Source organism: Rhinoderma darwinii, chromosome 6 (assembly GCF_050947455.1).
Source record: "Rhinoderma darwinii isolate aRhiDar2 chromosome 6, aRhiDar2.hap1, whole genome shotgun sequence".
NCBI classification, from domain to species: domain Eukaryota; kingdom Metazoa; phylum Chordata; class Amphibia; order Anura; family Rhinodermatidae; genus Rhinoderma; species Rhinoderma darwinii.
This window is the reverse complement of record NC_134692.1, coordinates 111,195,193-111,217,666: the sequence shown is the minus strand read 5'-3', so window position 1 is coordinate 111,217,666 and position 22,474 is coordinate 111,195,193. Positions and strand designations below refer to the sequence as shown.

The 22,474-nt window shown below is 41.8% G+C and overlaps 1 protein-coding gene across 1 annotated transcript in view; it reads left to right on the top strand.

Annotated features, from left to right (window-relative positions):
* The window catches only part of LOC142655659 (uncharacterized), a 235,042-nt gene that overhangs the window by 54,869 nt on the left and 157,699 nt on the right, over positions 1–22,474 (top strand). The window contains exons 12-18 of the mRNA XM_075830110.1: positions 1,684–1,855; positions 4,259–4,470; positions 5,849–6,037; positions 9,926–10,065; positions 17,922–18,084; positions 18,500–18,592; positions 22,260–22,394. Coding sequence (XP_075686225.1) covers positions 1,684–1,855; positions 4,259–4,470; positions 5,849–6,037; positions 9,926–10,065; positions 17,922–18,084; positions 18,500–18,592; positions 22,260–22,394 — 1,104 coding nt within the window. The remainder of the gene's footprint in view (positions 1–1,683; positions 1,856–4,258; positions 4,471–5,848; positions 6,038–9,925; positions 10,066–17,921; positions 18,085–18,499; positions 18,593–22,259; positions 22,395–22,474) is intronic.

Sequence of the window (22,474 nt, the reverse complement as noted above, 5' to 3'; positions counted from 1 at the left end):
ACAGAATATAACGTGTTGCATGTTACATTGGATAGCATGTTACATTGGATGACCATATGTCTGTAAACTGATACCATATAGGAGAACTTTACGGCAGTACGGCGCTGTATGAGGCCTAACTGTACATGGCCATATGCATGAGCGGTAGCGGATTAAGTAGGCAATAAGCCCAGGGCTGTTACCCAAACTTCGGCTCCGCTTCTCCACCGCCACCCTGCCCCGCCGTAACTATTGTTAACACTACCTTTTTGTGCAAGCATTAACAAAAAGGGCTGTGTCCCTACTTAATGACAGTCTCCAACCATCGCTGACCGTATCGGACTGTGCAGGGACACATCCTCCTCACAAAGGGAATGGTAACACACTTTTTTCTATCAGTCCTTCACTGCACAAAGATTTTTTGGCAAATACAGTACAAGGATTTTCTATAATAAACATATCAGGAGAGGTGACCGATTATCTATAAATCCAGTGACTCACAGGTGACGACTACTCAGATTCTAGTAGTTTTTTTCCTCTATTCTTCTACATCCGGTCCATATTCACGACGACTTCTCCCGGCCATGACTCATTTCTGCAGAATTTGCCACTCCGATATCTTCGGCTCCTCACTTTTCCAACATTTCCACACCTATAAACGAAGATAAAATTATCATGGTGCCACACGCTGTGCCCCTATATATAATAGCACCATACACTGTGACCCTGAATATAATAATAACCATACACTGTACCCCTAAATATAACAATCATACACTGCACCCCTAAATATAATAGCACCATACACTTCATCCATAAATACAATAACCATACATTGCGCCCCTAAATATAATAGCACCATATATTGCGCCCCTGAATAAAATAGTACCAAACAATGTGCCCCTGAATATAATTGTGTCCAACACTGTCAAGTAAAGCACCACACACCACAGCCCCTGTAGATAGCGCCACACACAGCCCCTGTAGATAGCGCCAGACCCACCTGTAGATAGCAACACACACACACCCCCTATAGATCGTGCCACACAGACCCGCTGTAGATAGCGCCACACACAGACCCCTGTAGATAGCGCCACACAGCCTTCCCCTGCTTGTAAATAGTGCCTCACAGCCCCGCCCCACTTGCATACAGGGCCACACAGCCCCCTTGTATATAGTAACACACTGCCCCCTCTTGTAAATAGTGCCACATAGCCCCCCTTGTCTATAGTGCCACACAGACCCCCCTTGTATATAGCGCTACACAGCAATCTCCCCCCTGTATATTTCCACATAGCCCCCCTCCAAAACAAATAAGTTAAGACTTACCTTGCCCAGTTCCCGCAACGGACGGAGCGCTGCACATACTCCGGGCGGGGCGCTTGCGCAGACCAGCGTGATGCAGTGACGTCATCAGGCTGGCCTGTGCAGGGAGTCTGAGGACGCAGATACAACTGAATTTGGCTGTCGCTAGCACCGGGGCTCCCTCCGGTGCTAGCGACGCCATCGGGCATGAGGGGGCCTATGCCGCCCAGCCCATAATTGTTATGGGCCCGGCGGCCATGGGCCCCCTGAGAGCCTTTGGCCCCGAACCGCCCTTATGATCATCCACCACTGTGCATGAGGCCTAACTGTGATTACCTTATAAAGACTCTTTAAATTGCATTTCTGTTAGGTGATAATGACATGGTACATTTCTTTTAGTTTACCCTACAAGTTGCTGAAAAACAAGTGAATTATAGGACACAACTTTTGCATACTCATTCAGCTCTGGAAAGCAATACCAATTTCAAAGTGCAGTACAATGATCGAATGCCATTTGTTGCTGGACTGCAGTGGAAGGATGCATCAAAAAATGACCATTTCAAATGGGAAGGTAAAATGAAAAGATTATCTCTAGTCATATTTTAAGACAATGTAAGTGCCAAACAAAATAATACTAGAATTGTAGTTTCTGTGAACAAGGGCAACCTAAGGCTCAATGCACACGATGTGTGTTACGTGTGTTTTTTCCTCACGGATTTGTGTGCGGCAAATCCGCAGCATAATACAATACCAGCATATTCAATGAGATTCCAGGAAATCTCATGTACACACTGCAGTATTATTTGGGACCGAAATTGACCGGCGGTACGTTTTTTAGGATACGCAGCATGTCAATTTATCTTGCGTTTCCGCTTGCGAATTGTATCTGCCTAGTGCTGTGGAAAATCGCACCAAAACCGCAGTATGAAAACACATCAAAATGTAAAAACCGCACCGAAAAACGTATTAAGAAAACGCACGAGCTGGTGTGGTTTTTACCTGCGAATTTACTGCGTATTCCTGTGGTTTTGGTGCGTATTTTCCGCACCAAAATACTCAACGTGTGCATATAGCCTAAGGCTGTATTCACTGCAATGTTGGTCTAGTTATTAATGTGCACTTTTTTTTGTTGTTTTTTTGTTAGTATCCAAAAATGTATAAATTACAGTAGAAATATATCTATGGGCTTATGCTATACTCATGGATGCATATGGATTCATTATATGAGTCTACTGCTTTTGCTTTAAAGAGCTTGTCTCATGAAGAGACTGCTGCTGGATCTTGACCCCCCTGAAATCAGCTTTTATTGCAAGTTGGGGTTTTGTTCAGCTGTATTGTACATTTTTATTATGTCATGCCAGTCATTCAGATGACTGGCCAACTGTATAAAACAGGGCAGGAGACACTCTTACTTAACAGCTCCCAAATCTGTCGTGCGGGTGCTTTATGAATTGTTCATATGCCCATGGACACTCCTTTTAATTATTAGCTAAATTACTCCGCTCTTAATAGATTTTCTTTCTGCAAAACTAGATTTTTTTTCCTTTTTAGTAACCATAGTTAAATGAAGTGTCCACACTTAAAGAGGCTCTGTCACCAGATTATAAATGCCCTATCTCCTACATAATCTGATCGGCGCTGGAATCTAGATAACAGCAGTGGTTTTTATTTTGAAAAACGATCATTTTTGAGCAAGTTATAAGCAATTTTAGATTTAGTTTCTTAAAGGGAATGTGTTGCCAGAAAAACATGTTTTTTTTTTAAAAATTAAACATTTAGTGTGTGGGTGATTAAACATTGTTCAAATTTTTTTTATTTTTTTCGCGAGTCAGGAAATATTATAAATTATTTCTAATTTATAATACTACCCATTTTTGGTCACTAGATGGAGCTAGTTCCCAAAATTGCAGCATTGCAACATTGGGTTAAAAGCCCTCGCTCTAGTGAGCTCTCAGCATCCCCCCCTCCTTTATCCTGGCTAGTGCCGGGATAAACGAGGGGTTTGAACGGTGTAACCTCCTACACTGTGTGTCGCCATTTTTTGAGCTAACACACAGCGTAGTAGGTTTACATACAGTAGTAAACACACACAAACACGAACATACATTGAAATCTCTTACCTGCTCCTGCCGCCGCGGCTCCCTCCGGCCCGTCCGCTCCGTTTGCTGCCGCTGGTCCAAGTGCACAAATCCGGAAGCCGCGACCGGAAGTAGTAATATTACTGTCCGGACGGCGCCAATTTCGAATTGGACTGTGTGGGAGCGACGCATGCGCAGCTCCCACACAGACGCCGTACACTGCAGTCAATGGGACGGGAGCCGTTCACAGTCCCTATGGGACTGTGGCTGCCGTATTCCATGTCTGTATGTGTCGTTAATCGACACAGACAGAAATGGAACAAAAAATGGCAGCCCCCATAGGGAAGAAAAAGTGTAAAAATAAGAAAAAGTAAAACACAAACACACAAATGAATATAAACGTTTTTAATAAAGCACTAACATCTTTAACATATAAAAAAATAATTTGTGATGACACTGTTCCTTTAATGCCCAACTGGGCGTGTTTTTACTTTTGACCAAGTGGGTGTTGTAAAGAAGTGTATGAGGCTGACCAATCAGTGACCAATCAGTGTCATACACTTCTCATTGTTCCAGCCCAGCATGATCCACAGCACAGTGAGATTGTGCAGTGAAAGAAGCTGGGCTGGAACAATGAGAAGTGTATGTCACTGATTGGTCAGCCTCATACACTTCTTTATAACACCCACTTGGTCAAAAGTAAAAGCACGCCCAGTTGGGCATTAAGAAACTAAATCTAAAATTGCTCATAACTTGCTCAAAAATGATCGTTTTTCAAAATAAAAACCACTGCTGTTATCTACATTCCAGCGCCGATCAGATTATGTAAGAGATAGGGCACTTATAATCTGGTGACAGAGCCTCTTTAATACTACATGTTTTTTTCTTTTACTCAGGGGTGTTTACCATGGACACACCTTGGTTGTATCTCTACTCGGCACTCAAACTTCATCAGCTACAGAGATATGCTTACCAGACCATAATAGAATTGTCTGCTGGAAAAGCGCTGTCTGTCAAGAACCTAGTGCTGGATATGTACTACAAAGACTCCGGAAGTGAGAAAGAGGGGAGAATTCATATACACACACCTACGGTTACTTACCTGAGAGTCAGTCTAAGTTTACGATTGTTTTATTTCCCAAATATCATTTAATATTCTTGTGTTAAGCTGAAAATTTTATGTTAAAAATTTTAATTCTGATGCGTCCAAGATTGTTAAAGGGTAACTAAACTTTTTTTTTTAAACGTTTGATATGTCATAGTGACATGTTAGAAGTTTTGATCGGTGGGGTTCAGGGCCCTGAGACCCCCACCGATCGCTAAAACGACTACACGTACACCGCTTGCTCGGATTTCTAATCCGAAAGCAAACAGCACATCAATCAAGCTTCGTTTTAGCAATTGTGGGGGTCTCAGTGCTCGGACCTCCACAATCAAATCTTCTGACAAGTCACTACATGTCAAATGTTTTTTAAAAGTTTAGTTACCCTTTAAGTAATTTACAATGTATGTTCTTGACTGGGAGGTGAAAAAAAATGTCCTGGCTATATATTTGGAAAAAGTGCATGGGTTTGTGGACACAATATAATATAAGAAGAAAATCCTTGTAAAGGGACAATAGCGGTAGGTAGAGCTGCACAGGGTTGGTCTGTCGTTCCAGAGCACCAGATGATCCTCTGGTGGGCTTAGGGTCTGACACAATTATGAAGACAACCCCATTTAGAGCCTATCGCTAGTTGCTAGTGACAATTCTACCAGGTTGATTTATGAATAACATTTGCATTGATTGATAATATGAACTGTGTGCAAAATAATAACAGCATTATTAAAAGTGGACATGCACTTGTTCTGTATTGATTAACGTTGGCTATCGGAGTTACTTCCTCGGATGAGCCCAGTTCTCACCAGTTTGACACTGGACCAGCAGCATAAAAAAAAAAACATCATTATTTTTCAGTTTAAAATAATTGTTGAATTTTCAAACGGGTCGGATTTTGTGCGGGCCTTTTTAATTTTTGTACTTGCAATTTTTTTCTGCAGATTCACAGATTTTCCACAGTTTGTATGTATTGTAGATTTTTAACTTAAAATCAATAGGGAAAATTTGCAAAAAATAGGCAACCATTAAAAAATCTGCACCGCAGATCAATTTCTTCTGCAGCGCGTGTATGAGACTTGCTAAAATATCATTCAGTTTGCTGCTACTGTAATACGGTGCTGGTTTTCTGACTGAATCTCCGCAGTAATTCTGATACATGTGAACATAGCCTTACAGTAGATATAAACGGAATGGGACTATTTTGTAGATAATGTCATTAAGAGGTTATATTTATATTTGGTGGACTAAATATGGAAAAAGTCAACAAAAATCATAAAATATTATACTACCATGATCATTAACTATATTGTATTTTGACATTTTTTATTATGATTTACTTAGTAATGTTCTATTAAATTATGATTAACATTGTTCATCTGTTCCCTAGGCTTCCACTGTAAATTTGGTGGGTGGCAATTCCTTCAGAAGTTATAGTGAAATGGTGTCACAGTGGAATCAGCTGATTAAGAATGAGATCCACCTGGAAAACAGTGAAAAAATGAAGATTATTTCATTCAAGATCAAAGGATCCAAACAAGAGTTTAATGTGACAGTGGATTATTGGATCACAGATCTGGTATGCTCTACGCTATGCGTAAACTTGCAGCACATCCTTCCATGACACGTGCATATTGTGCAAATGGTGCAGTGGTGTAACTTATAGCTTATGGGCCCAGATGCAAAATCTGTAACAGGACCCCCAACTATGAATCATTTTGGTACTGGGTTCTTCAAATGGGGCAGAGGGACATCTTGGTCCCCAGTTGGACCCCTGGTTAGGACTTCAAATGCTGCAGACCCTGTAGTTACACACCTGAAACTTTCCACACTATAGTGCTTTATAATCGTAGTGCATTATAATCCAGTTAATGAGCAGTCCCACCCAAAACTGACCCCTCACCGTCTCACAGCAAGAGTTCTTTTTACTGGGCCCAGTAGTGGTAGACAATTGGGTGGGTTGCAGCGGGTGAGGAGCTGTGAAATCAGAACAGAGACACATTTAAGGATCTGCAGGGTTAAAACAGTGAGGGGCTTTACTGAACTTTATTGCTTTTCCTCTCATTGTCTTCCATTTCTTAGCCCAGTTACAGGAGTGGTTGTATTTTAGTGTTCGTATTATGACCTGACATAGTTCTACTGATCCAGATTTAAAGAGAACCTGTCACCAGCATTTCACCTATTGAACTCTATTCACCCCTCGCTGGCTGCTGCTGTCAAAACTTCTTTGCCGTTATCCCCTTTTCTAAACTCCTCTGACCGTAAATAACGGTCTGCAAACATTTTGCGCCTTTTATGGTAATAATCCTGCAGTATTGTTCGTTCCTCTTCAAATGCCCGCCTTCCGCCGAAAACCGGCCCGCCCTGAATCTTGCTCCCGTCATGTATTGTTCGACACCCTTCCCTGCTTCGTCTGGACCTCAAATCTAGTTACTGCGCTTGCTCTGCTATGGTGTGTGTCCCGTTGTCTGCATGCACTAGAACAGGACATTGATGCGCAAGCGCTGGATTTCATGTGTGCTGGGGGGAGACGAGGAGCTGTCAATCAAAAGTAAAGAGGAGGGGTTAACTCTGAAAGACTTGAGGAGTGATGATATGACTCTTTTCGAACAAAGATATTACTCTTTTATGCTCATTAGCATTCGGCGCGGTAACACTAAAAAACAGAATACTAAAGGTACAGAGGCTAATTAGATGAAAATTATAGGTTACATAAAAATTATTTTTCACCCACTTCCACCATGTTTTGCTGGTTTAATAGGTGAAATGCTGGTGACAGGTTCCCTTTAAATCATCATACTTAGCCCGGTTCAGTATAACCCCAGGAAGTCTGGGTATTGCGGCCATTATGCGAATTCTAAAATGCAGCTGCATTATGGGTGTCTGAAACCGGTCTTAGCTTTAAGTGCCCAGACAGACTCTAGATAAATTTAAAATAGGTGTCACAGATTGTATGTGAGTCCTCAGTGGTGTTTCTGTTGCTCACATTGGTACATATGAAAACAGTTGCTCTCACGATGATGAATAAAACTAAAGATGTACCGTATTTACGGACTATAGGACGCACTGGACCATAAGACGCATCCATAAATTGTAGCATAAAAGAGGAGAAAAAAAAGTTTTTGCCTTTAACTGTACATTTTCTGGGTAATATTGAGACAATAGGGTACCACAGTGCCCCAACACAATGCCAGCCACAGTGCCCCATAACAATGTCAGACACGGAAATACAAGATATTGGCATCTATAGTGCTCTCACCCTCCCCTGAACTCACCGGACATCAGAGGTGTGGAGAGGCAGGGGTTAATGGTGTTGAATCTGCTCTCGCTCTATACATAGGAGGGGGCCTGGCTGGAAGGTCCTTGCAGATCAGGACCTGCATAGATTTACTGTGATGTGTGTACTAATGTCTGTGTTGTTTGCTCACTGAACAGTGTGATGACAGAATTCTGTGTGTAATATGTGACTGTTCAGTGAGCAGATAACACAGAGATCTTTTACACACAGCATAGGACATGCTGCTTCCATTAAACTGCACAGCAAGGACCTTTGAAGCTCGGAGCTCAGTCTCCTGGTCCTGGCATCTGTTTGCCTTCAGGAGATGAGGCTCTAGTCACAGGACAGGGTCCAAGTGTAGGATAAAAACGGCCAATTTGACCATTTTTCTTTGCCGTTTTGCATCCGTTCCGGACTGTTTTTTCGTTTTTAACGGACAATTTTGACCAGTTTGCATCTGTTTTCCCTGTCCGTTTTAAAATTGGATGAATTCCATTTGTCAATTTTTTGCCACACACTGGCCTCTGTAGCTAATGCCACACACTGGCCTCTGTAGCTAATGCCACACACTGGCCTCTGTAGCTAATGCTACACACTGGCCTCTGTAGCTAATGCCACACACTGGCCTCTGTAGCAAATGCCACACACTGGCCTCTTCAGCTAATGCCACACACTGTCCTCTGCAGCTAATGCCACACACTGTCCTCTGCAGCTAATGCCACACACTGGCCTCTATAGCTAATGCGACACACTGGCCTCTATAGCTAATGCCACACACTGGCCTCTATAGCTAATGCCACACACTGGCCTCTGTAGCTAATGCCACACACTGGCCTCTATAGCTAATGCCACACACTGGCCTCTGTAGCTATTGCCACACACTGGCCTCTGTAGCTAATGCTACACACTGGCCTCTGTAGCTAATGCTACACACTGGCCTCTGTAGCTAATGCCACACACTGGCCTCTGCAGCTAATGCCACACACTGGCCTCTGTAGCTAATGCCACACACTCGCCTATGTAGCTAATGCTACACACTGGCTTCTGTAGCATGTACCACACTCTGGCCTCTGTAGCTAATGCTACACACTGGCCTCTGTAGCTAATGCCACACACTGGCCTCTGCAGCTAATGCCACACACTGGCCTCTGTAGCTAATGCCACACACTGGCCTCTGTAGCTAATGCCACACACTGGCCTATGTAGCTAATGCTACACACTGGCTTCTGTAGCAAATACCACACTCTGGCCTCTGTAGCTAATGCTACACACTGGCGACTGTAGCTAATGCCACACATTGGCCTCTGCAGCAAATGCCACACACTGCCCTCTGCAGCAAATGCCACACATTGCCCTCTGCAGCGAATGCCACACACTGGCCTCTGTAGCGAATGCCACACACTGGCCTCTGTAGCGAATGCCACACACTGGCCTCTGTAGCTAATGCCACACACTGGCCTCTGCAGCTAATGCCACACACTCCCCTCTCTAGCTAATGCCACACACTGCCCTCTGTAGGTAGTGCCACACACTGCCCTCTGTAGGTAGTGCCACACACTGCCCCCTGTAGGTAGTGCCACGTGGCCCCCTGTAGGTAGTGCCACGTGGCCCCCTGTAGGTAGTGCCACACAGCCCCCTGTAGGTAGTGCCACACAGCCCCCCTGTAGGTAGTGCCACACAGCCCCCTTGTACATAGCACCCGAAGATGACACCCCCCCAGATGTCACCCCCCCTTTCTGTAGATAGCTCAACTGTGGGGGACCGCTCAAGGAGAAGTCCCTACTTCACTGTCCATATATGGACAGTGACGTCGGGGATTCCGCTCCAGGAGAAGTCCCATGGACAGTGAAGTCAGGGATTTCTCCTGAAGCGGAATTCCCGCCAACAGCTTCGGCCGAAGCTGTGGCCGGGGATTAGGGAATCCGCTCCTACAGGGAGCAAAAAAAATCTCCTCCTCCTCACATGTATTTCGCACTGTGAGGAGGAGAAGGGAGCGAGTGAGCGGCAGAAATCACGTCCGTCACTCGGATCACATCCAATCGAATCCCTGTCATGTGAATAGGTCCTAAGACGAAGCAGGAGATTACAACACAGATTCGAAGATAAAAACTGCGTCTTCTGTCTGCCTGCCCTCAAATGCATTTTATGGCTTTCCTAAATTCTGTCATGGTTTTTCTCTTTTTATTGTAGCCAAAGAAGTCTAATTTCCTTATTAAATCAGTGTGGACAGGCCAGAGAAACCTCCCTTTAGTTTTACAGCTGAATGGACAGATAGAAGATTTGAAAAAAGAAGTTCTGTTCTATCAGAAACGTGGACTCATACATTTCAGGTATTTGCTTATATAGAACCTTTACTTTAGATACCTCATTCACACAAGTATTATACAACACTAAGGGCTTACTCACGCGAATGTTGTATACGTCCATGTGATGACCGTTAAAACAACGGCCGTTACACAGACGCATGAATTTCAATGGGGCTGTTCAGACGGCCGTTGTTTCAATGGACCTTGTGAAGGGTCCGTTGAAAAATAGAACATGTCCTATTTTCTTCCGTTTTCACAGATCCCTCCATAGAATCAAGTATATGGTGATCGGTGAAAACGGGTCCCACTCGTAAGTGAAAAACTTCAGTTTTTCACGTCCGAGCTTCACCTCAACAAGAGTGCCACTTTTAGAGATAAAATCTGATAATCCATTTATTAGTGCTTTGGAATAATGATCATTTTGCCCTGTGAAATGGAGGGGATTTGAGTGCTGATTCAGTATACTGACAGACACCACCACCTTCAGTGCAGCGCTCCCTTCAGAAGGTGCGGCTGATACTCCCTGTGCGACCACGCAGGTTGCACACCCCTAAGGCTGTTTCTGTTAGTGAGTAACACAGTGGCATATCGATAAGAGTTTGGGAATTTCCCCACGTGTGACCCTCTCATTCCAGGTACGAATGTAGCAAAGTTTAACTTGACTTTGATAACTTGCTGCAGCATGATATCACACAACAAAATCTATTGGAAAGCCATTGGCCTCGTTCAACATGTCTGAATGGGCCATTTTTCATGCATATAACTCCCTGTGTTGCGTCAATGTGTATTCCGTGTCGTTTTTTTCATTCGTGTTTCACATCTGCAGGCACTACCTTGTTTTTCTTTTTTTCCCTCTGCATTTCTTTAGAAACTGGTGCGTGAAAAACGGATAGCACACAGATGTCATCCGTGTGCTGTCACTGATTTTCCCTCATCCATAGACTTCAATGGGCAAGTCTGATCCGCAAAAACAGCCCACAATGGATCATGCGATAACTTTCACACAATAGACGCACGCTGCGTGAGAGCCCCATAGAATTGCATTGGTCGGTGTGCTATCCGTTATTTAAACAAACAGTACTCGGACGTGAAATACATTGAATGAGGCCTTGGGCCTCATGCACACGAACGTGTTTTTGCGGCCGCAATTCATCCACAAATATGCGGGTGAATTGCGGACCCATTAATTTCTATGGGCTTATGCACACTACCGTGGTTTCCACGGTCTTGGTTTGCGGTCCGGGCTCATTGAAATCAATGTGTGGACGGTCGTGTGCATGAGGCCTAAGTGTCAAGTTACAGATTGCTACATCTGTAGTTGCCTAAACTGATTTGAATGCGGACTAGGAAACACATCACTATGTCCCCCACTAAAACTCCAAAATTTGTAAAAAAAAATCCTGGGCCTTGGCAACTTGGATTGGAAGATCTAGTGGCGCGTCTGAGTGACAACACTGAACCTCTGCATGACAGCAGAACAGTATTGTCACCCTCAGGCAGTATCCTTTGTTGCTAAGCAGCAGCCTGAACACATATTTACTGATATTACTAAGTGTTAGAATTTTTGAGTCTATAGGATAGATTACAAATGATTTGCAGTCAGCCTGAGGAAGCCTTCTCTGGCTAATATAGCAAGGCATATTTCACTGATGCTTTCTAACCATCCTAGCATGCTCCGTCTCTAGATCTAAATTTACTGCTCTGAACTTTTACACTCCGATAAACTGCTGAATCTTTTTGCACACTATCCTTTCCTATAAACATAGGCATTAACACTGTAGTATTGTTGTATTTCCCTACATCTCAGAGTATTTGTGATTTATATTTACTATGCCCTATACAAACTTACATTTTTATGTAATTGTTATAGTAGTATTTGCATATGTAAGGGTAATTAGTGTATATATGCTGTTAACAACCCCTAGTGGTGGTTGCATGCAGCCGGTACTTTATCATTTAAAAGCTATGTAAACCTTTGATGGGCATTTTTTTAATAAACAGGTCAGTCAGTATAATTGGTGTAACTTTTTAATTAGATTTGATTAAAAATTTGTTTTACTTTTTTTAGATACAGCTGCTCTGTATTCTCTATACTGTGCATCTGTATGTTGTGCTAAATCCCGCGGACCTGTCAGGCTCAGTGACAGTGGGTCCTACGGGTCAGAGACAGACAGGGTCCACCTATGTTCATAGATGTGATAGATTACAGGTGGATCCTGCGTGTAAGAGACACGCAGGACCCGCTGACACTAAACCCGTCAGGTCCGCGGGATTGACAGATTTAGGTCATAGCGAAAGATACAGCTGCTCTGTATAGAGAATACAGAGCAGCTGTATCTAAAACAGTAAACTAATTTTTTATAAAAACTAATAATAAAGTTACACCAAACACACTGACTGACCTGTTTATAAAAAAAATAAAAATGCCCCTCAAAGTTGTACATGGCCTTTGACAGGACTGTGTGAATGAATGCCGGGGATTTGAAGTATATTTGGTAAAAGCTCTTAGTAGGTGTGAGACATTGAGACAGCGGCCAAACAGCAGGATTCTCCACTGAAGCTATCATTGTTAGGATAGATATTTGTAACTTATATAAGGGATGGGGAACATGGGGCGAGCTAGTAGTTTTCCTAGACCTATATATGTGACATTATAAGAATTAAACCCAATACAGTTATACAAAAACACAAGAGATGATACTGTCCAAATTTGTGAAAGTAAGGCCTCATGCACACCACCCTATTGCAGCTATTGTAATGACGGGGTAGGGAGACAGACAGGTGAGCCCTAATCTACCCGCCACTCAGTCCCTGCCTACTTGTAACGGCCAGTCCTAGGCGACGGCGTACAACTGGGCGACGGTCCCTACGCTCAATAAGTGCATGACAGACAAACAGACAAGGGTACACAGAAGCTAAGGGAAATGGGGCAGTTGCCCACGGCAACACAGTGAGCAACAAGAGTAGTGAACGAGCCGAGTCAAACCAGGAGTGCACGAGGTACAAATAGCAGAGCAGGAGCGTAGTCAGTAAAGCCAGCGTCAAAAATGAAGCAAGGTCAATAATCATAGCAGGAGCAGCAGAGCCAGGAAACAGAAAAGAATCACAGGCAAAGGAGGAGCAGGAAATGCAGGTATAAATAGGCAGAGGGCGGGAGCTAGCTCCGTCTGGCCAGGCTGTGATAGGCTCTCCCACTCCTCAGCCTCCCAGCCTGACTGGTAGAAGATCGTGTCACTCTCTCAGACTTAGGAGCAGGTGCAGACTGATTACCCATGGGCGTCGACACAGAAGCTGTGTCTGGCTGAACCTTTACAGCTATGTACCCATAGTTGTACGGAGCCATAACACAGAAGCCATGTAAATCTATAAATGAGTCCTTACTGTACTTTATTATGCCTCAGATACCCTACAGAGCCATACTGAGGTTTTTCTTGGATTCCGTATGAAGCCAACAGAAAATAAATTGTTCATGCTCCATCAGATGTTGTGTTACATAACTAGTCTCCCCTGAAGCATTGGTTGTAGAGAAGAATAACTGCATAATATATAATATGGATTCTGTAAGGGGGGTCCATACTGCTGTACATGGTCTGCCTACGGGTCTGTAGTATGGAGCTGCAGGGACTCTGTGTGCCTCCGTATAGGCACGGTGCACATGGCTCTGCCGTCTGCATACTGCCCAACATTTAGAGAGGTATTAATCTAACGTTTCCATTTTTCTTCACTGCTTTAGTGCTTGTATTATGTACTGGAAACCACGATTACTATAACAAATGAGATTCTTTAATTCTAGATTTTAGTGAATGCTATATTTAAGAATGTTGTCCTACCAGTGTGTGCACTTTTGCATATATTTCTATATCCTCAATCAAGAGAATATTCTTATATCAGGTAAATGAAAATCCTTAGTGACTTGCTGATTTACATGTTCTGAGTGCACTATAGATAAAATACAATAGCTAATTATCCGTTCAATGAAGTGCTGCTTTAATTGCGCTTATTAACCCAAGTTTTTTTTATAGCAGAAAATAAATCTGCTCTTTGTTCTGCCCTTGCTGACTCAATTTGCAGTTTAAATGGAGTTCTTAAATGTGAAAAGTCATAAAAACCTCTCAGCAAATTGGCTGTGTACCCTGCTTTGTAATGGGTTTATTGAGTTATAATAGTTACACCCGTGTATGAGAGAATATATACATATATTTATATATGTGTGTGTATATATATATATATATATATATATACATACACACACACACACACACACACACACACACACACACACACACACACACACACACACACACACATTATATGGCCAAAAGTATGTTGACACTGGACCATCACATCTACAGTGTGTGATCTTGTTGGACATGCCACTTCAAAACCATGGGTGTTAATATGGTTGGGCTCCCTTTTGCAGCTATAACATCTTCTGGAAAAAACTTCTGCAAGATATGTGTGTCTGGGGGAATTTGTGCTCCTTCAGCCCAAAAATTGAGGTTAGGCATGATGTTGGATGAGTTAGTCCGGCTCGCATTTGGCGTTCCAATTCATTCCAAAGCTGGGTGTTTGATGGGGTTGAGGTCAGGGCTTTGTGCAGGTCACTCGAGTTATTCCACACCAAATTTGTCAAACCATGTCTTTATGGACTTCGCCCAAACTGTTGCCACAAAGTGGGAAGGATACAATTGTCTAACATGCGTCTGTATGTTGTAGCATTAACATTACCCTTCACTGGAAATAAGGGGTCAAACCCTGAAACGATTAGCCCCAGACCACTATCCCATCTTCACCAAATTTTAAAGTAAGCACTATGCATTCCAGTAGGTAGCATTCAGATGGCACCCGCCAAACCCGGATTCATTCATCAGACTGCCATATAGTGAAACGTGATTCAACACTGTCCAAACAGATGCCTGTGTATTTTGCAGTCGAGATATTCCAATACCTTACAGTTGCAAATAAATGATCAAAAGCTAAAGTCCCCTAGTGGAACTAGTAGAAAAAAAATGCTAAATAAAATAAACAATGTAAATAAAAAAATTAAGTAAAGTAATTAAAAACTAGAATAATTGCTATTTCTTTTTAAATAAACAATTTTATTAACTATAACAAAAACGATAGAACATATATACTTTTTTGTATCCCTGTTTACATATTGAGCAATACTATAGTAATAAAGTGTTATTATTGGTGTATGGTGAACAACTGAACACCATAAAAAAAAGTTTGAATTGCTTTTCTAATGTATTCTGCCATTATAAAAATTTCATATAAATTCAATTCTTATTTAAATGTATCTCAATATGTTGGTTAAAAATTCCACAATACAACCTGAAAAAAATAAGACATCAATCAGTTAGGAAAAGAAAACATAAAAATATGATGGCTTTTGGAATGCGAGGAGATAAAAGGTAAAAAAATAAATAATCCCTGGTCATTGAAACCAAAATTTACCTCGTTCTGAAGGGGTAAAAAAAAAATTATGACTCTCCCTGAAAGTAACTTTCTAAATGACTGATGTTATTTGTGATTTTCTGCCTGGAAATCTAAAAATGTTCACTTCTCGCTAAACCCCTCGATCACTCAGTATTTGCAGCAAATCTCAAATGTTTTCATTTCTATAGGAATTATGTTTAGACGTGCCATGTGTGGGTATATTTCAGACAAAGCTTCAGGAAGCATGATATATTTTTCTGTCTGGATAATATTTCTGCAGTGTATGAAATTCTTGGTGAGATATGATTTCTCCTGGAATAGAATAAATATTACATGTAGACTTGTACATTTTTACAGTACCTTTTTAAGTCGTATTTATATTTTACTTGAGAATCTATGAATATAGCAGAAACTGGACATTGCATGGTATGCAAAAAAGACATCTTGAATTCTAAATTCATAATTTGAAAATAAATTCTTCAGTTGACTGAATCTGGCCACTAATGCAGATTTTTTTTATTTTTCCTAATGGATTTGGGGGCATGTTCTGCCATAGGAACTGATTCACATTTTGACTTGAAATGCTATCCTAATAATTTATTTATCTAAGACTATGCCAAATACTTGCATGGACCGACAATGGTGTAACTTAAAGAGGCTCTGTCACCAGATTATAAGTGCCCTATCTTCTACATAATCTGATCGGCGCTGTAATGTAGATAACAGCCGTGGTTTTTATTTAAAAAAACTATCATTTTTGAGCAAGTTATGAGCAATTTTAGATTTATGCTACTTAGTTTCTTAATAGACAAGTGGGCGTGTTTTTACTTTTTACCAAGTGGGCGTTGTACAGAGGAGTGTATGACGCTGACCAATCAGTGACCAATCAGCGACCAATCAGCGTCATACACTTCTCATTGTTCCAGCCCAGCTTCTTCCACTGCACAATCACACTGTGCTGTGGATCTATTTTCGTTTTTATTGCGCAAAAGTAGTAAAACATAAAAAACCTATACATATGTGGCATCGCTGTAATCGTACCAACCCATAGAATAACGGTAATGTGTTATTTATGTCGCACAGTGAATGGCGTGAATTTAAAACGCATAGAACAATGGCAGAATTTCAGGGGTTTATTCTGTTCCCCCCCAAAGAAAAGTTAAGAAAAGTTAATCAAAAAATGATACCCCAAAACGGTGCCATTAAAAAGTACAACTGATCCCCCAAAAAAACAAGTCCTCATACAGCTATGTCGGCAGAAGAATAAAAACTTTATAGCTCTTTGAATGCGACTATAGAAAAACGACAAAAAATAGCTTGGTCATTAGGGCCTAAAATAGGGAATAAACATTGCAGCACGATGCGCGCGCTGTGAGGAAGGATTTTGGCATATTCATGAGCTGCCGCTCTCTCTGCCCTGCCGCCACTAATTGACAGCGTTCTCCTCATTAGGGTCAGTTCATACGTTGTGAAAATACTGCGGATTTTCCGCAACGGAATTTGTTCAGCATAATACAGTAGCAGCAAAGTGGATGAGATGGAACAAATTTCATTCACACGCTGCGTAAATACTGAGCGGAAAAATCAGAAATTGACATCCGGTGCAGAATTTTATTCCACTACATGTCAATTGTATTTGCGTAAATGCTGCTTATTTGTTGCGGGTTTTTCCCATTGAATTCAATGGCGGGTAAATCCTGCAACAAATACCAGTTGTTGCATTATTTGCTGCGGATTCGCAGCGATTCCGCCGCAAACAACAAATCAGAAAAAAAAAGAAATTCTCATACTTACCCAGAAGTCTGTGTTTCTTCCTCCAGGCCGACCTACTGGGATGATGTTTTATCCCATGTGACCTCTGCAGCCAATCACAGGCTGTAGCTGCGGTCACATGGGATGAAACATCATCCCAGCAGGCCAGCCTGGATGACGTCAGAGGGCCGGCCTCATGGGATGACATGTCATGTGACCGCTGCTGCTGCCAATTACAGGCTGCAGTGGTCTCTTGGGATGAAACGTCATCCCAGAAGGCCGGCCTGCTAGCAGGCCGGCTAATGCTGCAGTTTTCTACAGCAGACGTTTCGGGGGAAAAATTGCGTGTGGTTTTTCGCCCGGAATACCCTGTGGCGCACAGGGCAGACATGCTGGGTGCTTTTACACTGAGTATCCACCCTGTGTGAACTCAGCCTTACTGTGCATACTGTGAAATGTAAGTTGTAAAAAAATCACATAAATCTTACACATAAGAGACAAACTGTTGGAATCAGCAAGTCTCTCACTACTCAGAGAGGGCAGCATAACATTGATGACAGGTTCTCCTTAAGAACAATTAATCTCTCACACAATGTACTACCATTCTTGTACTACCAATCTTGAGCTATTAAAATCCTTTGTGATGTTGTTATTTAAAGTTGTATGAAATGTTCCTTATCTCTTTATAGTCACCCATTTAAACTTCCCATCCCGGAGAGTTTCCTTCTCCAGGAAACCTTCACAGTAGATAAAAGAAAAAAACATTACATACTGGAAACCAAGCTGGTTCTTGACCAGACTGATGAATGCGTACAGACCATTGTTCTTGGGTACCAAAGTGATAATCCTTATGTGAGTAGAATAACTTATTGCCAATATAAAACAAAAGGGGAATAAATTCTTTAAAGAGAATTATTCACCTTCGTGTAAAAAATTTTTATCTTCTAAAATCTCATATAGACACATCAGAAGAGAGCATTGCTGGAGGTCCATGCACTTGGACCCTCATTGATTGCTAGAATAAAGGGGACCATGGTGCACAACCAGGCGGTATACTCCTTCAGCTATTCTGTTGTCTCCATTGACTCCAATGGAACTCTCTATTATTGCAATTGGTGGATGTTTCAGTGCTCCGATAACCACCAATGCTATCTTTGGATATGTCACACAAGTTAAAAAAATGCAAATTCCTTTTCATATGTGCTTGTTATGGTGGCCTTGTAAAGAAAATGTATATTGTTTGATTTTTATCTGCAATATCTTCTAGATCTGTGCTAGTCTGAAACATCCTTTCAATCAGTCCATTCAAACTGTACCTAGCAACATTGAAGCTTGTGCCGCAACACGAAAATACGTCTCTGTAAGTTTAAGTTTGTTTGTTTTTTTGTATATGTCAAGGGTTTCTGTTAAGATTGTAGTTATTGAAGCTAGACTAACCTGAATGGATATAGCATAAACGTTGCTTTAAAAACCCACTTAAAATTCAGTCCCCTACCTTTGAGGCCAGTGACCAAGACTACATGGGAGATAGGGCAGTATTTAGGTGTATAAATAATTTTCCTTGTACAGGATTTTGTCTTTTCTCCAGCAGGGTTTGGCTCTGGGGCATGGCCTTTGTTTACTCTCTGACCTGCAGACTTTTTTCCAAAGGGTCGCACATCAGTTCCTATTATGTTCATCCCACAATTCCTTAAGAACTCAACTTGGCCCTTGAGCTATGCAGTTGTCTCTTTTCAAGCCGCTGCATGACATCACTTTTGACTTCTTCTAGGCAGGTAGTGTATTTTGGTGGCTGTCTCTTTCACCTAATGTGTGTCTGAGTTCACAGCTCCTTCCCGTCGTTCTCTATCCAGTTCACTCCTTCCTGCAGAAGGTGGTACGTCTCACCCTATGGAATACTCTCTACACCATCTGGATGTGATCACAGATCTTCTGACCTTTCTATCTTAAAAGGTCTCCTTATGCTGGTCCGACTCTCCTTTCATCTTTTCGTAGGGATCCCTGAAACTATTGTTTCAGGGATCGATATGTCTGCGTACAGTACTTAAGGCAGAGCTCTCTCTTTCCAACACAGTTCATTCCACCAGTCCTGTGTGGGCTTCTTGGCCAGGCACACCATAGGGCCCCAACCCTACAGATGCATAGGGTTGCTACCTGGTCTCTCTTCCACAGTTCTGTAGGGTATACACTTTCCATACTCAGATGTTTTTCCCGGTAGCAAGAATATGCAGGTAATTGTGGATTAGATGACCGATTTCAAAATGTTTTTATTTAACTTTATTTTTTATAAAATTTTCCAAAATATTTAAAATTGAAGTACAGGAAAAGAAAAACAATAGAAACAATACGTAGAATGTACAGAGATACACTGTGCCAATGATTGAAGCAATGATAATTTAGTAAGAATAGGACAAAGCATTCCACCTCTCAGCAAGAGGAATAAAACATTCCCATAGGCACATATTAAACATCTCAGAGAAATACATGCTACATAGCAAAAGTAGAAGATGAGGGAGTAGACAAGACAAAAGCAAAGAACAAAAACGGGAGGTGTGAAGATAGGGGTAGGCAGAGGTAAGACATCAACTGTCCCATGGTTCCCAGATCTCCTGGAACGATTTCAGAGTATTATTAACCTCTTAGTGACCAGGCCTTAATGACCAGCTAAATATTTAGTTTTTTGCCTCTGCCTTTCAGCAGCCATAACTTTTTTATTTTTTCATCGACGTGGCTGTATGAGGCCTTGTTTTATGCGGGAGAATTATTTTTTTTTTTCAGCGTGGTTTGGGGGTAGAAAAAATTAACTTTATAATTTATATAATTTATTTTTACGGGATGAATATTTGCAATAAAATATATTTTATGCAAAATAATGACTTTTTAAGGATATTTTATTTTTATTTTTTTAATCCTATTAAGGGTTTACTTTTCATTACAAATTTATTTTTTGCTTAAAATGTATTAGCATACTCTTATATGCTAATACATTATACTCTGTCACTATGACACCGGCTGCTGTTAGGGCAGCACATAGTGTGCCCTAACAGCAGGCAAATTGAATGGACATCCCTGGGGTCCTTTCTAGGTCACAGGGCTGACAGCAAAGTCATTCCACCGAGTTTCCAGTGACGTAATCGAAGAGGGGAGTTCTATTTGATCGTGCCGCGGTCATAGACTGCGACGATCAAAGGGTTAAACAGCTGGGGTCGGGTTTTTCAGATTCTAGCTGTGTACAGCAGGCTGATTTAAAGAGGCTCTGTCACCAGATTATAAAATCCCTATCTCCTATTGAATGTGATCGGCGCTGCAATGTAGATAACAGTAAAGTTGTTTTTTTTCTTTAAAAACGATAATTTTTGCCCAAGTTATGAGCAATTTTAGATTTATGCAAATTAGTTTTTCAATGGACAACTGGGCGTGTATTCTGTTTTTACCAACTGGGCGTGTTTACTCATTTTACCAACTGGGCGTGTTTACTCGTTTTACCAACTGGGCATTGTAAATAGAAGTGTATGGCGATGACCAATCAGCATCATACACTTCTCATTGTTCCCACACAGCTTCTTTCACTACACAGACACACAGCATGTTCTCGCGAGATCACGCTGTGACGTCACTGCCTCCCACAGGTCCTTCACCATTGCGTCAGACGAGAGAAGACACATCGGCTCCAGGCGTCCGAGAGGGTACAGTTGAATCTGCAGCAGCATATCTCGGACGCCTGGAGCCGATGTGTCTTCTCTCGTCCGACGTGATGGTGAAGGACCTGTGGGAGGAAGTGACGTCACAGCGTGATATCGCGAGAACACGCTGTGTGTCTGTGCAGTGAAAGAAGCTGGGTAGGAACAATGAGAAGTGTATGACGCTGATTGGTCAGAGTCATACACTTCTATTCACAACGCCCAGTTAGTAAAACAAGAAAACACGCCCAGTTATCCACTGAAAAACTAATTAGCATAAATCTAAAATTGCTCATAACTTGGGCAAAAATGATCGTTTTAAAAAAAACAAAAAAACAACTTTACTGTTATCTACATTGCAGCGCCGATCACATTCAATAGGAGATAGGGATTTTATAATCTGGTGGCAGAGGCTCTTTAAGTTCAGGAGTTGTAAGTTACAGCTGTTGCTTAGAGAATGAGTGCTCCCAGGAGGGCTCAGCTGCCTCTTCTACAGCGACGTCAGGCAGTCGTTAAGGGAGGCAGTCAAATATTCCAGGATGCAGACTTCTTTTAACCTAGCATGGAGGTCAAGTCTGGAAGGGGGCTAGCAATGAGGGATTTTGCTGCCATACAAACATTTTCCTTGTAGGTGGTGCAAATGGAAGATTTAGCAGCTTGAGTCGAAATAATTTGCACAGATGCAAGTGGATATTTCTACCTATTTCAGTTTCCCATTTAGTCATATATTTATAATGTATAGGTATGTCACCCACTGGAGAAGAAAGACTTTAAAAAAAATCATGAAGATGAGGCCTGTAGTAGAAGTGCTAGCATGATATAACAGTTGCGAGATGTTTTTCTTTCTAGGACTGCTTTAGGACGTGTGAACTGTGTGATCCTGAGCTAAAGTTAAGGCCGTTTTACATGGGCCACTGTTCTGTCAAACGATCATTCATATGTAAACAGTGCAGCGATCAGCCGATGAACGAGAAAACGCTCGTTCGTCGGCTGATCGAATAGTTTATACAGCAGAAAATATTATCGTTGTCGGCAGCACATGTCCCTATGTAAACAGAGAGATGTGCTGCCAACATGATTCATGGGGACGAGTGATAGTAGTAACGATCGCTTGTCCCCATACATTACTGATCATAGCGCCTTGTGAAAGGAGCAAACCAGCGCCGATCAACGAGCTGTCTCGTTGATTGACGCTTGTTGTTATGGCCCATATTGGCCGATGGAAAAGGACCTTTAGTACTGAGTAAGTTACTTAATTAATTTACTATGATTACCAAGTTAATTTGGCATAAGGATGTAAATTTAGCCTGTCAAATTACTCACGTGTGGAATTCTATACCTCAACAGGGCAAGCATGAAGTTGAAGCTGTCATTAAAGTTAATAGAAAAGATATATTTGGGGTCTCAGGAAAGTTTGAGAACAAATCTACCAAGAAAGATTTCCTGCAAGCTGTTCAAATGGATATGACTCATGCTTTCCAGGTAATAATATTTGGCACAAATTCATATGTGAAATAATATATCTCTGTTGTTGGTTTCATTTTTCTATAGGAGCAAGTATT